Raw genomic sequence first — 14,058 nt, 5'->3', positions numbered from 1 at the left:
GTTAAATGTAAACGTAAACTCGTACCCTTTCCTTGCTGCTGAAATACTTGTTAAACATAAATGTAAACTCGTACCCTTTCCTTAGTGCTGAAATACTGGTTAAACGTAAACTCGTACTCTTTCCTTGCTGCTGAAATACCGGTTAAACGTGAAATCGTACCCTTTCCTTTGTTCTGAAATACAGGTTAAACGTAAACTCGTACCCTTTCCTTGCTGCTGAAATACTGGATAAACGTAAACTCGTACACTTTCCTTGGTGCTGAAATACTGGTTAAACGTAAACTCGTACACTTTCCTTGCTGCTGAAATACAGGTAAAACGTAAACTCGTACCTTTCCTTGGTGCTGGAATACTGGTTAAACTTTAACTCGAACTCTTTCCTTGGTGCTGAAATACTGGTTAAACGTAAACTCGTACCCTTTCCTTAGTGCTGAAATACTGGTTAAACGTAAACTCGTACCCTTTCCTTAGTGCTGAAATACTGGTTAAACGTAAACTCGAGCCCTTTCCTTTGTTCTGAGATACCGGTTAAACGTAAACTCGTACCCTTTCCTTGGCACTGAAATACAGGTTAAACGTAAACTCGTACACTTTCCTTGGTGCTGAAATACAGGTTAAACGTGAACTCGTACCTTTCCTTGGTGCTGAAATATTGGTTAAACGTAAACTCGTACCCTTTCCTTGGTGCTGAAATACTAGCTAAACGTAAACTCGTACCCTTTCCTTGGTGCTGAAATACTGGTTAAACGTAAACTCGTACCCTTTCCTTGGTGCTGAAATACTGGTTAAACGTAAACTCGTACCCTTTCCTTGGTTCTGAAATACTGGTTAAACGTAAACCCATACCCTTTCCTTGGTGCTGAAATACTAGTAAAATCTAAATTTGCACCTTTATGTAGTGCAAATGAATGAAACAGTCTTACTCTAAAATATATCATGTATACACAAAGAAACAAAAAAGAGAAAATACAGTAGATATGCAAGCTTTAAAAAATGCATCCAGTTGCTTGAGTAACTAGTCGAGTAACTTTAACCTAAATGTCCAACCTACATTAAGATACTCAATCATATTTGTTATCTCCCATGCAGTCCACACAGAGGCCAAAAAGGTTGACAGAGACTTTCAACCACCTTTGATCATTGCTTGACGTCAAGCACAACATCCCATCCGAGGGACTTCTGACCTTCTTTAAGCTACGGGCACAACCCGCCATACGTGCAAATACGTGCTGTCTACGTGCCACAACGTGGGCAATCTTTTGGGATCCGTACGTATACGTACCGCCTCCGTACGAACTCGTAGGGAATCCGACGGATTTTGGAGCACGCAGATGCGCTGTAGAACTTTTCGTGTAGGCAAAACTTGGGCGACGAGCGACGCGGGCGGTGCGCCTGTCCTGTACAGCCTGAACGTTTTCAGAAATACGTGGCAGACGTGGCCTCCCAAAAATTGCACCTACAGCGGGTAGTGCCCTTACCTTTACACGATGTTCGTGAAATGAACCTTGAAATTGGCTAGAACTTCCAGAAGCGGAGAATTAGTAGCTGAGGGCAAAACCTTGAGGAAATACTATCTTGTTAAGACGTTTTTATCTGCTTAAGTTCGAATTCTCCAGTGACTAGTGTTTTGATCAGCAGACCGCTTGGCTCGATGTTGATAACCTGTGTCTGCCACCAAAGGAATTTTGATAACTCACTCGAACACACCACTGGCGATGCTGATTCAATGTGTTTTTTACGATCCCCAGTCAAAGGCTTCCTTTGAAGTGTTGGAAAACGAGGGCTTACCGTAAAACCCTTGCTTTTTAAAATTGGCAAGGTCGCTCATTGAACCTAATATTATATTATTGAGCGTGTATGTTGTGAGCCTTAGATGTGGGAACAACGATGGCGGACCATGCGCGCTTTCATTGAAATTTATTACATATTGCAGTCTGTAAAAGTAAACGTTATTCTAACAAGCTGTGCAATATTGTATCCATCACAAAAATTCATATTTTCCATGCAAACTTTACACATCTGAGTTCCCAATATTTGCTTTCCAATGCATATTCAACAATGCCCTAATTAACTGGGGTCTTTTACCATACGTTATATAGTAGAGTAGATTCCTTCCTCAAGCTATCGACATGTTGCACACTGCAGTTGTCCTTCAGAACGACATCTGGAGCCGCATAGTTCAAGTTAGTGTGCAAGATGTCGGTAGCTTGAGGGATTCACGAATCTACTGTACTATATCCTGTTGGATTCGTTCTTTGTGTACCTTCCTTTATAAATATGTTCAAAACCAAGACAGGCGTACGCGTTACAAACCAAACGCGATAGCTAAAGCAAGGATCTTAAGTACCTTCGGTAATGTCATCACTGGACTTAACAAGCAGTCGTAAAAATGCACAACACTTGCTTGAAGCTATTCTAATTGGGCAGGGCATACAAGTAGGCCTGGTGGTACAAGTACTATTCCTTTGGGAACACCCGACGCAACTCTAATTGGTTCTGCGGAATGTCCATAGGACCTGTATTCTTAGCTTCCAGGGAAGACGTCGGGGATGCGCTAACGAACCTCTTAGCAGGTTCGTGCTTTCAATACGCCATTACAAAAAAATCCACACGGAGTAGAAGAAAATCACTTGATGATTGTAACCAATACGTTGTACCACACAGAACCAGCCTACGCTTTATTCATCACTGCACTGTAAGGATTCTTTTGGTAGTTTGGTCCTGGCCCTTGCTACTTCCTGCAACGTGCAAGTTGTCAATGAGCACTGAGCAGTCATCCAAACGTGCCGTAAATGTGTTTCAATGAATGAACACCCGATGTAGCAGGAAAGAGGGGGTATTTGTGACAGCTTTATTTAGAAATGATGACTGTTAAGTGCTACAGACATCTTGCCTACGTACGTGCGTAGTAAAAGACATTTAAAGAACTTGTAAGAGAGTTTTAAGAGGAGTTGTGAACTTTCTGCCTCTGCTATAAGTCTTCTTGCCTTCAAAGTCTTTTTACGAACTTTCCTTCGTTATAGCGTAGCCTTTATCCGTGGGATTCTGTACAACCGTCGTTTTAAAAACAGTGCATTCAGGGATATCAATTCCACGGAGAAATGTTTCCAGAACATTTCGATTTGAAACCACCGTCCGTCGAATTGATACTAAAACTAAGCCCAGCGATAACGAGCTCGTACGTTACACGTTCTATGCGTAAAAATGTACCAACAACGCGGACAGTTTCTGTGTTAATACGCCCTTTTGGGCCCCTGTAGAAGACTATGCTGACGGTCTTTTGATATTCTATTCCTTTCAAGGACTTCTTTTAACAAAGCTGGGAAAATATGCTAGTGTAGTACATGTATTCATGGGGTTTACCAGTAAGACACCCTTGCTACTTGGTGGCGCTCTCGCTGCGACCATAAATTGGCCAGAGCGCGGGAGAGAGCCGGCGAGATCCGGGAAAAATTGCTCCATAGGAATCTCCCAAGGGACCCCAGCGCCCTACCAGTACGACCAAAAGTCAAATGTCAGCATTTTTTATGACCTGTGAGCCCTGTGCGCTGACATGGCGACCTTGACTATCCAACTGCGTGTTTTGGCAAATCCAATTTTAGGTCGCAGAGAGAGCGTCGTCCTAGTGTAAAAGGCGTACACCAAAATGCCTTTTCTTATTTTTCTTGTTTCTTCTCATAAACAGAGAAATCGTCTTCAAAAATGAAAACTTTCCGTATTTAAGAAAAATATTTTGTCCACGAGTTAAGAATTTTGGGGTATTTTTTTCTCACAGCATTTTTCTTAAAGTAAGATTTTTCTCTAAAACTCACATAACATTTTCTATAGATTCTTGGGAATGAAAATCTTAAGAAATAGTTTAACTCAAGAAAATTAAGAAAGTGTTCCTTGTTAGAATTTTGATATAAAAAAATTTGTTTCTTCTTCATTCCTGGAATTTTTAATTTGAAATTACATTGTCAATGAAATAAGAAAATCAAGAAAAGTAAGAAAAATTAGAAAAAAATTGTACTGATACAGATACAGGTAGTTGTTGCCCACTTAAAGCATTTTGCCAGCACCCTTCAGATATTCTCTTAAGTTTTCTAAATGCTACAACAACCGTGCATTCACGTAAACTCGACCACTGCGCTAACATAATATACATGTAGGCTTATGTCATGCAGTTACTGCAAGCAACCGCTTGCCAACACGAGATTTTCTGTATTCTTTACACCATCTAGGCTTCATTCAAATTTCCCTCTTAATGACCTGTTATGAAATATCATTCCGTTATATAATCAATCAATAACACAACTCTGAAAGCAGAAGGGATTTGAATTACCTTCCATATATGTGTAATAGAATTGACCTTCATCTCTAGTGGATGACATTGCTTTTATTCAATTCAGGCACAGACTCCAAGCCTACCGAGTAATTTACTGTGTTTAGAAGATTCAATCTCAAGGGAGGGCAGACATGTCCTTTGGGTGTTCTTTAAAGGAAATTGGTTGCATCTTTCCAAGTTGTATTGATAGACACAATAAACGCTAGAGAATACGAGATTCTTTTATTATTATCTCATCTTTTTACTCCTTTTGACAGCGCAATTACGCATGGTATTAAGGGGACAAAATTCTCACAAACTTAGATTATCGTTCGCTAAAAGTTCAAAAGAATTAATTTCAACACGCATACTTTGTATTCCGAAAAGGTGGTCCGCAAACCCCAGATTAAATTCTACATGTGATTTCTGCTTGAGCCATTGCCAAGGTTTTAAAAGGGATGAGGACGACCAGTGTGTATGCCATGATGATTAACTTACAATCAAACATCCTCAGTAGACTGGATCATACTAGATCAAACAACACCACTAAATGGACACTGGACCTTTAAGCGCCCTGTTAAACCTTCGTAAAGTTGTCGTTTCTTCACTCGAGTGATAAATTGGTGTGTTTTAAAAGAGATAAAAACGACCAGTTTGTATGCCATGATAATCAACTGGCTACCAAAAAACATCCGCAGTAGACTGGATTATACTAGATCAAACGACACCACTAAATAGACAAAATTCAACAATCGGTCTTTAAGCACACCGTAAAACCTGCGTAAAGGGTTCGTTTTTTCACTCGAGTGATAAATGTAATTGGTGAGTTCGTAGGGAGTCGGCGAAACTCGGGCGGTATTTATATAATTAGTTTTGTATTTCTGTTTCTTTGTATGTCCTTCTGTTACGCGCATTAGTTTGGTTTGATTTCCGTAAGTCGTATTTGACATGCTTACGTTTCTTGAAGAAATTGGCTTAAGTTTTTCTTTGTTTGATCTCATGTATTTTTTCCTTGGTGCTGTAATATAATTTTAAGTTATTGTGATCTCCGTTTACTATGCTTGCAAAAGTATAAAATGAATCTTTACGCATATACTTTGCGCATGCTTGAAGCCTACGTCACATTTCCAAACCGGGGCCCGGCCGGGCAGGTTTCGGAAACGAAAAGTATGATATAAAACACACAAAACTACACAAGATGTTAAGAAAATAGTCGTGGGATTTATTTGTGTACATTTTACACATAATTTTCCACATTTCCATCAACTTTTCGTTTCCACAAACAGCCCAGTCGGGCCCCAGTCTGGAACTGTGACGTTACCCTTACAGCATGCTAAAAGAATGTGCAGTGTGGTGTGGGGTTTTAAACTTAGAATATTTTTTAGGTAAACGGTATAAAGACTTCGCTTTTAGACGCTCATGTGGTGTGCATGCTAAGATGATACCTGATATACCCTTTACACTTAGTCTACAACATACTGGAACAAACAACCTCACTTAACAGGCAAGACTTTTGCATACCAGCTGCTGTGTGGTGTAGGGGTTTTAAACTTAGAATATTTTTTAGGTAAACGGTATAAAGACTTCGCGTTTAGACGCTCATGTGATGTGCATGCTAAGATAATACCTGATATACCCTTTACACTTAGTCTACAACATACTGGAACAAACAACTTCACTTAACAGGCAAGACTTTTGCATACCAGCTGCCGTGTGGTGTAGGGGTTTTAAACTTAGAATATTTTTTAGGTAAACGGTATAAAGACTTCGCTTTTAGACGCTCATGTGGTGTGCATGCCAAGATAATACCTGATATACCCTTTACTCTTAGTCTACAACATACTGGAACAAACAACTTCACTTAACAGGCAAGACTTTTGCATACCAGCTGCTGTGTGGTGTAGGGTTTTTAAACTTAGAATATTTTTTAGGTAAACGGTATAAAGACTTCGCTTTTAGACGCTCATGTGGTGTGCATGTCGAGATAATAGCTGATATGCCCTTTAGACTACAGCATGCTGGAACAAACAACTTCACTTAACAGGCAAGACCTTTGCATACCAGCTGCTCGTCAGCAATTTAGAATACCTGGTGGAATTATGATAAAGCTCCAAAGTACTGATTGGTATTCAGGGTATTCAGCATTTTGTGTACCAAGACAGTTGAACTTTGCAGGAGACGTACATTTTTGTCCTCCAAATGCCCTAAGTTTTTATTTTATTTATCTTTTGTATTAGAGTAGAATATTGTTCATAACTGTCCATTGTCACTTGTATATCTACTATGTTTATACCATGTACTTGCAATTAGCCCTCGGGCACGAACTTGCAAATAAACTTCTTTCCTATTTCTTTCTTTCTTTCTATAATTTTCCAACAAAGACAATAAGAATAAGTACAAAGGAAATGCTAAGGATCCTGTGATAATTATAAAGCAAGTAAAAAGAACGTAAATGGAGTAATTCTTATAAACACAAATCATTAGGGATAATAATTACAAATAAACAAGCTGATATACAGAAATAATGATACAAAATGGTACAAAATTGAAACTGTAATACAAGATTATATGCTGAACATATAATGATAACATATTAATGAAAATTATAGCAACAGAACTAACCAAGTTTACAATAATAAATGAATGATCAAGGGACAGTAGGGTACAGATTTAGGTGAAGTGTTTCCCATGTTTTAAAATGACAATTCAGCTTTAATTTTTTTGTTTTCTTGTTGCTATTATGTATTCTATACGTTCATGAGTTCTAAATACATTTATGAATTGCTTCATAGAAATGTGTTGTTGTTTATGATTAATAATAAAGTTCTTGGCAAGCAGGATTATCATGTTAAAAATTGGTGGATGGTCTACCCTAAAATCTCCCAGTATCACAATCATCGCATGCCCAACTTAAGCGATCGTCCGACGATCGCACGACCTATGTGACCGCGCCCTTAGGCTTTACCTGGATGTCTGAATCAAATGTTTTAATACCCCTGTCACATTTGGCTAAAATCGATCGTGCGACGTACAAGGTACAAAGTATGGCTTATATGTGATAGGGACGGTTTTCAGGTGAAAAATACGCGCATTCCTCTGTCGATCTAAACTTCCATCGTCGATTTAAATTCCGATCTTCCATCGATACGCCCAAAGATCGTGGATAATGTGACAGGGGTATAACGCCCACTGTAGTATTAACTAGATAAGTCACTACAAGTTTCGGGACAAGGGAGCCATGTCAGCGCATGCGATGATCCTTTTTCCATGCGTGTGAAACTCGCACAAAATCATGAATGTTAACCTAGCATCACCGCCTACACTTCAGAGCAAAGGTGGGGCTTTTTCAATGAAGCCATACGATTTGACTTTTTCCATGCATGTGAGGCCATACGGTATTACTTCTTACATGCGTGTGAAACTGTCACAAAATCATGAATGTTAAACTAGCATCACCGCCTACACTTGAGAGCAAAGGTGGGACTTTTTCCATAAAGCCATACGGTTTTACTTTTTCAATGCATGTGAGACTCTCACCAATTCACCAATGTTAATCTAGCATCACCGCCTACACTTTAGAGTCGGATGAGCAGACGTTTGCGGGCATGTAACGGCACATATGCAGGCATAATCGGGCCTCCATATGTCCCGCACACTAATTTGTGAATCTCCGGGCCATATGCAGGTCCGTCTACACCAAGTTAACGAGCGGCACATACTCGTAGAAGTCCACATATTTTGAATATCTGGGCAAATGAACCAGAGTATCCGACCCAGATATTCGGGTTTTTGTGAAGTGAAAGGTGTCACTGCTAACGGTGTCACCCCGTTAAAATCAATGCAGTAAATGGTTTAAATGCAGAGCAGGTCAACAAGGGCCACATCGCGCCTATGTCTAAAGCTAATCAGATGAACCAGTGGATAATCTAAACTCTAAGGACGTCATGGAATGGACAGAAGGTCGGCACTTCCTGGCGTTATGGGAAAACGCTCAAAGAATTCCAATTCATTGGACTATACCTGATTTTTTTAAGTATACATAAGTGGTGACAATTTTGCTGTCAATATGTTTGTAACCGCCCTGTATGTAAAGGTGGTATCTCACTGCACTTGGGGCACCGGTGCGACACTGCGAGGTTCATTCACTGCGGAACTGTTGTGTTATTTTCGGCGTTTTTTTATATTCAGATATTGCGTAAAACGTAAAAGAATGACTTAGAAGACAACGAAATACACAAAACGGAAGAAATTTTAGTTCTTTATCTCTGAAATTCGTTGAGTAATCTTTTGAACCCCGCAGTGCCGCATCGGTGCCTCAAGTGTAGTGAGATACCACCTTAAGACGGAAAGATTACGGCCTAAAGTTTGCCAAATCTCCAGCTGAATCTACGACACTTATTTAAATATCCACACGAAGGAGCCAATGAAACGGAAGGGACATGAAAAACTCGCACAATTGCAGTCAGTCTTAGTATGAAACTGCCCGTTTTGTAAATAGCACTTTACCATATCGCATAACACTCCTGAACGCATTTAGTCATGTTTGCATCACATAGTTGTTACCTCCATGAAATGTCATGGAATGGAGGTTATATTTTCTGTTATGTGTCTCTGTCTGTGTAGATGATTACTCAAGAACGGCTGGATGGCCATATGGATTGGTTTCATACTTGTTGTGTTGGTGGGGTGTGATGAAAGCTCGAATCGATGAGATTTTGGGAGCCGTATCTGTCGTTATAATCGATGTAATAATATCAGAAATCACCCCTATATTTCAGATATATTGGTACAGGCATCGTGCTTTATGTGTTTGTTAATGGGCTTAGCTCCAAGCAGATGGTGAGGTGGCAGCTGTTTGGGGAACCCCGAGTTTTTTTTAATATGATAATTAGTTTTATTTATGTCTGCTTAGGATATCATGGAGATGTGAAGCGTAAGTATAATTGTAAGAAGTTGAGGTACATTTAACGATAATGCTTAACAGGTATGGATGTCTCACATACTGTACTGCTGATTTGAGTGACATGGTGATTAAAATGCCATTAGGTCCTCTCATCTGGGTTGGGTGTCAGAAGTTTTATGGGCAATACAGATGTTCTGATTTTGTTACGATAAGGGACAGTTGTTAGTTGTCTCTTTCGTAGCCAATGGTACTTGTTTTTTAGCAGACGGGGTTGGCGCCAAGTATTCATCTTACAGTTGGTGTAGGGCTGTCAGAGGAAAGTGTGCATCTCGTTTTTGTACCGTGTGAACAGCTGATGTTATGACATATTGCTGGAAAATCAAATCACCATCTGACTAAAGTTGGCCACATCCCTTCTTCTTTCTGAGTTTCCCAACTTCCTCCCACCACACAGCTCTGAGGCACATAGTCGAACCTCAATAATGCTGACAACCTTAGACATTTTAAATGCCAAACATCAAGCTTAAGGAACACCACGTTACCACATGCCGTCGACCTCTTAAACGCACATTACACAATTAAGTGTCACATTTTGATAATTACTAATCAGATGTACATCCTCTGTGTCATTAAATAAATACACCACTACTTTCCCATAACATTTATATTATATAACCATTACTCTCAAATACAACCGACTATAAACATACATACCATCCCCCAAAAGCAATAAATATTTCATGGAGGTATGAGGTCCCCGAACTCTAGTTTTTAGTATGTATTGCACATATAAAATTTATTCCTGGGGCTACAACAATGTACTTTAGTGGTCTTAATCAGATGAAATCAGTTCATCTTAATGTAAGAATGGAAGGTCTAGCATATGCATACATCTTTTCCACAGACAGATATAAGTTGCCGCCTTAGTAGACCTGCTTAGCTGTTTGCAATCTGCTGTTTCCTGATTGTAAACCAGTCCTCATTTTTATCACGTTTTGGACAGATTTCAGGACAATGTTTCACAGCACTCAAGTTGATAACTTATTCTAACAGTACCACATGCAAAGAACATTAGGCTTAGTAAGGTAAACCCATGTAAGAGACCGTAAGGAGTGGGTTGTTATCCACTGTGTCTAGGGCTAGGGCACGGTATTGGAAGGTGGATCTTTCTTTCAATCCTCTCCAAGTCAGGCATCCGTTGTACACCTAGGTGAAGTGAAAGGTGCCTTTCCCAAGGGCATACGGTCGGTAGCATGGCATAATAAGAACCCAAGACGGTTAGCTTCTGGGCCAAATTCCCTGTAGTTACGCCACATGACCTCACACGGTTTCTCATAGTAGCGGAAGCTGAACTATCAGAAATTGGGACCAATCAGAACTGATCTACTATCAGAAAAGCCTTTTTATCGCAAAGCCTTTTTAGTTGGCTACACTGTAATTGAGTTATCCTGAAGGACGGAGAGGACAGCTGGCGTCTGAAAACCACCATCACAAAGAGAACCATGTATAGCTCAGGGCACAACCCGCCGTACGCGTGCAATCTGTTTTTTTGGGACGCCACGTCCGCCGCGTATTTCTGAAAACGTTCAGGCTATACAGGGCAGGCGCATCGCCTGTACTGGCACGTACGAGGGTGAATCCGCAGCCCGGTGACACACAAAGTTTTGCCTGCACGTAAAAATCTACGGCGTGTCTGCGTGCTCCATAATCCGTCGGATTCCCTACGAGTTCGTACGGAGGCGGTACTTACCACTTACGGATCCCAAAAGATTGGCACGGAGACAGCACGTACGGCGGGGTTGTGCCCTTAGCTTATGTGCTATTAGAACTGTTTACCTACGAGCTTATTACCTTAACCAAGAAGGTTGTGCATTCGGGTACATGTGTTTCTGTTTGTAGACAGCATAGGACGTCGAGAATGGATCTTGATGATAGGCGATATGTCGGTAGGTGATGACAAAGTAAAGGTGTTGACAATATACGTGTGGGACCTCCAGTATCTATAGAAACTAGGGGTGGATACCGGTACAGAAAATTCAGATCCAGGTCCGGTTCAGGTCCAGAGTATCAGGTCCGGACCTGAACCTGGACCTGATTCAGTATGTAAGAACTTGTGGAGGGGTGATAATAAAAATAATGTTCCATTTCGCTACAAAGAAATCTGTTTTGTGGAGTATTTGACTCCCACTCACTGGCAGTTTGAAATCCTACAAGGCTATTAAACTGCCCCTGTACAATTGACTGTAAAACTTGGTAAACAGGACTATAGGCTCTACTCTCTTTTGTTCGCTTATTTTCTTCGACCGGGAAGCCCCGAAACGTGTGAATGCCTGATCATATAGTCTGTTCATTAGGTTCAATATCCGGCCCACCTAATTTTTTCAGGTCCGGTATTGTACGGACCGGTCAGATTAGAAAAACCGGTTTTGTACCGGTACACTGTACCGGTACCTGTTGTAGACTTTAAAACAGTTTCAGTCAAGAAAGGATAAATGAATTTGTAATGATCTTTTACTAATGGTATGTTAATTATACAAATTAATACCTCATTTCTATAATCATGTAGGAAAATTGTCTGTTAAATGTGCCTAATGACAGGAACTTCATACTCAGTGTATATGTAAATTGTTTCACCTGCCATACAGCTTAGATTCGCCTGTCTGTGAAATAATCTGCTGGAACAGACCGCAATGCGTACTATCTGCTGCGAATAATTAACAATGTAACATACTGATTTAACTTGTAGTTGAGCAAAGTATTTCTTTAATGTGTAGATGGCTGAAGCATTTGGTTAAATCGCACCCGCTTTTGCACGACTTGCGTCAATGCGATGTAAGCACCGATGATTACTTAACACATTAACGTCTTTCGGCATGGCCCTGAGTACGAGGGGGGTTCAATAAGTTCTTTGCCTCACCAAGAAATAACAAGCACAACTCAGATTTTCAGGCACAACTTCATAGTATGAAGTCTTTTATCAATATCCTCCGAATTTCAAATCATTGGAGTCATTACTTTCCAGGCATTCGTTTTTCCTAAATTAGAAGGTAAGTGGCGAGAAAAAAGTTGTGTGAATTGTGATCAGACATGTGTGGGTCTAGTTTCCCATGCCATAAATTAACAAAAGACGTTGTCAAAATGTTTGATAATGATTCTCTTCCTATTTCAAGCAAAAAGAATTGGGTTTCTAACTTCCAGCAGCGCAAATTGACCCACACACTCAGGTCAGGTCAATTGTCCACGTTTTTTTCCTTCTCCCTCACCTAACGTTACTGGGTGTCGCCTGCAAAGTAATGATCACACTAATTTGAATTTTGGCACATATTTATATAAGACTTTATACTTGACATCTATGCTTTGAAATTTGATCTGCGATCATTTTTTCTCGGTAAAGTCGGGGACGTATTGATAACCCCACGTACATGTATAAAGTCTTATATAAATGTGTACCAAAATTCAAATTATTGTGATCATCATGTTGCAGGCGACACCCAGTAACGTTAGGTAAGGGATAACGAAAAAAAAAGGTGGACAATTGATCTGCAACCTGAGGTGTGCGGGTCAAATTGTCTGATCACACTTCACCCTTCTTTTTCTCCCCACTTACCTTCTAATTTAGAAAAAACGAATGCCTGGAAAGTAATGACTCCGATGATTTGTAATTTGGAGGATATTGATAAAAGACTTCATACTATGAAGTTGTGCCTGAAAATCTGAGTTGTGCTTGTTATTTCTTGGTGAGGCAAAGAACTTATTGAACCCCCCTCGTAACACTAATTGAAATATATTGGGTACAAGATTACACAGCAAAACGTTACGTGTGTAATGAACTAAAAATCATTATAGTAGGATGACGAAGCTTCTTGACTACAACATATGGCGTAGTCATGTGTCATCGAGTATCTCACGATCAACATTTATTATGATAACTAAATGAAGATATAGTAAATAAGCTTTTACGTACGCCGAATATCAGTTACTGAAGCAGCTGGATATTATTTAGCAAACGATCAAGCGTTTTGGGTAGCATTCACTACCTTTTGTCAGTGACACTGAGCATAGATGAAAAAGAACTAATTGAAGATATTAGACAAGATTTTTTACGTACGGTAAATAGTAGCTACCGAAGCAACTGTATATCATTTAGCAAACGGTCAAGCGTTTCAGGTAGCATCCACTATCTTTTGTCAGTGACACTGAGCATAGATGAGAAAGAACTAAATGCTAGAAAAGATACTAGACAAGATTTTTACGTGTGCCAAATAACAGTTACTGAAGCAGCTGGATATGATCTTGGAAACTGTCAAGCATGTAGCATCTACTACCATTCGTCAGTGACACTGAGAAGATTTTTACGTTCGCTAAAAAGTAGTTATTGAAGCAACAGGATATGATTTTAGAAACGATTAGACTTTTCAGGTAGAATCCACTACCTTTCATCAGTGACACTGAGGTGATTTTTACGTACGTACGCTAAATAGTAGTTACAGAAGCAACTGGATATGATTTTGGAAATAATCAGACGTTTCAGGTAGCATTTCGTCAATGACACTGAGCAGATTTTCACGTACCTTTGGGTAAGGTATCGCCGAGAAAGAAGTCAGCACACGCTTTCTGGCTCGTCAGCAATAGCAGCCGTTCAAAGTAGTGCGGTTCCACAGTGACAGAACGGTTGCCTATGCTCTCCATCGCCTCTTGCAGCATCGTGCTGGTTACCTCAGCAAAACGTTCAGCAAGCTACAGCGATGAGATACGAGCTCTATTTGAATCTTTCCAGATCTCTCTACGTATATACTACGTATCAACTGTTCATTTTGCGGTGTGAAAACGTGCAGAAACTATTCAATGA

At 40.0% G+C, this 14,058-nt stretch overlaps 1 protein-coding gene across 1 annotated transcript in view; it reads right to left on the bottom strand.

Moving 5' to 3' along the window:
* LOC118405587 (calcitonin receptor-like) overlaps positions 1-14,058 on the bottom strand; it is a 27,776-nt gene extending 13,718 nt beyond the window's left edge. Inside the window, exon 1 of the mRNA XM_035805136.1 lies at positions 13,781-14,058. Coding sequence (XP_035661029.1) covers positions 13,781-13,913 — 133 coding nt within the window. The 5' untranslated portion in view covers positions 13,914-14,058. The remainder of the gene's footprint in view (positions 1-13,780) is intronic.

The sequence above is a fragment of the Branchiostoma floridae genome, chromosome 18 (assembly GCF_000003815.2).
Source record: "Branchiostoma floridae strain S238N-H82 chromosome 18, Bfl_VNyyK, whole genome shotgun sequence".
In the NCBI taxonomy this organism is placed as follows: Eukaryota; Metazoa; Chordata; class Leptocardii; order Amphioxiformes; family Branchiostomatidae; genus Branchiostoma; species Branchiostoma floridae.
Note: the sequence above shows the minus strand (reverse complement) of the source record. Positions and strands in the feature narration are given on the sequence as shown.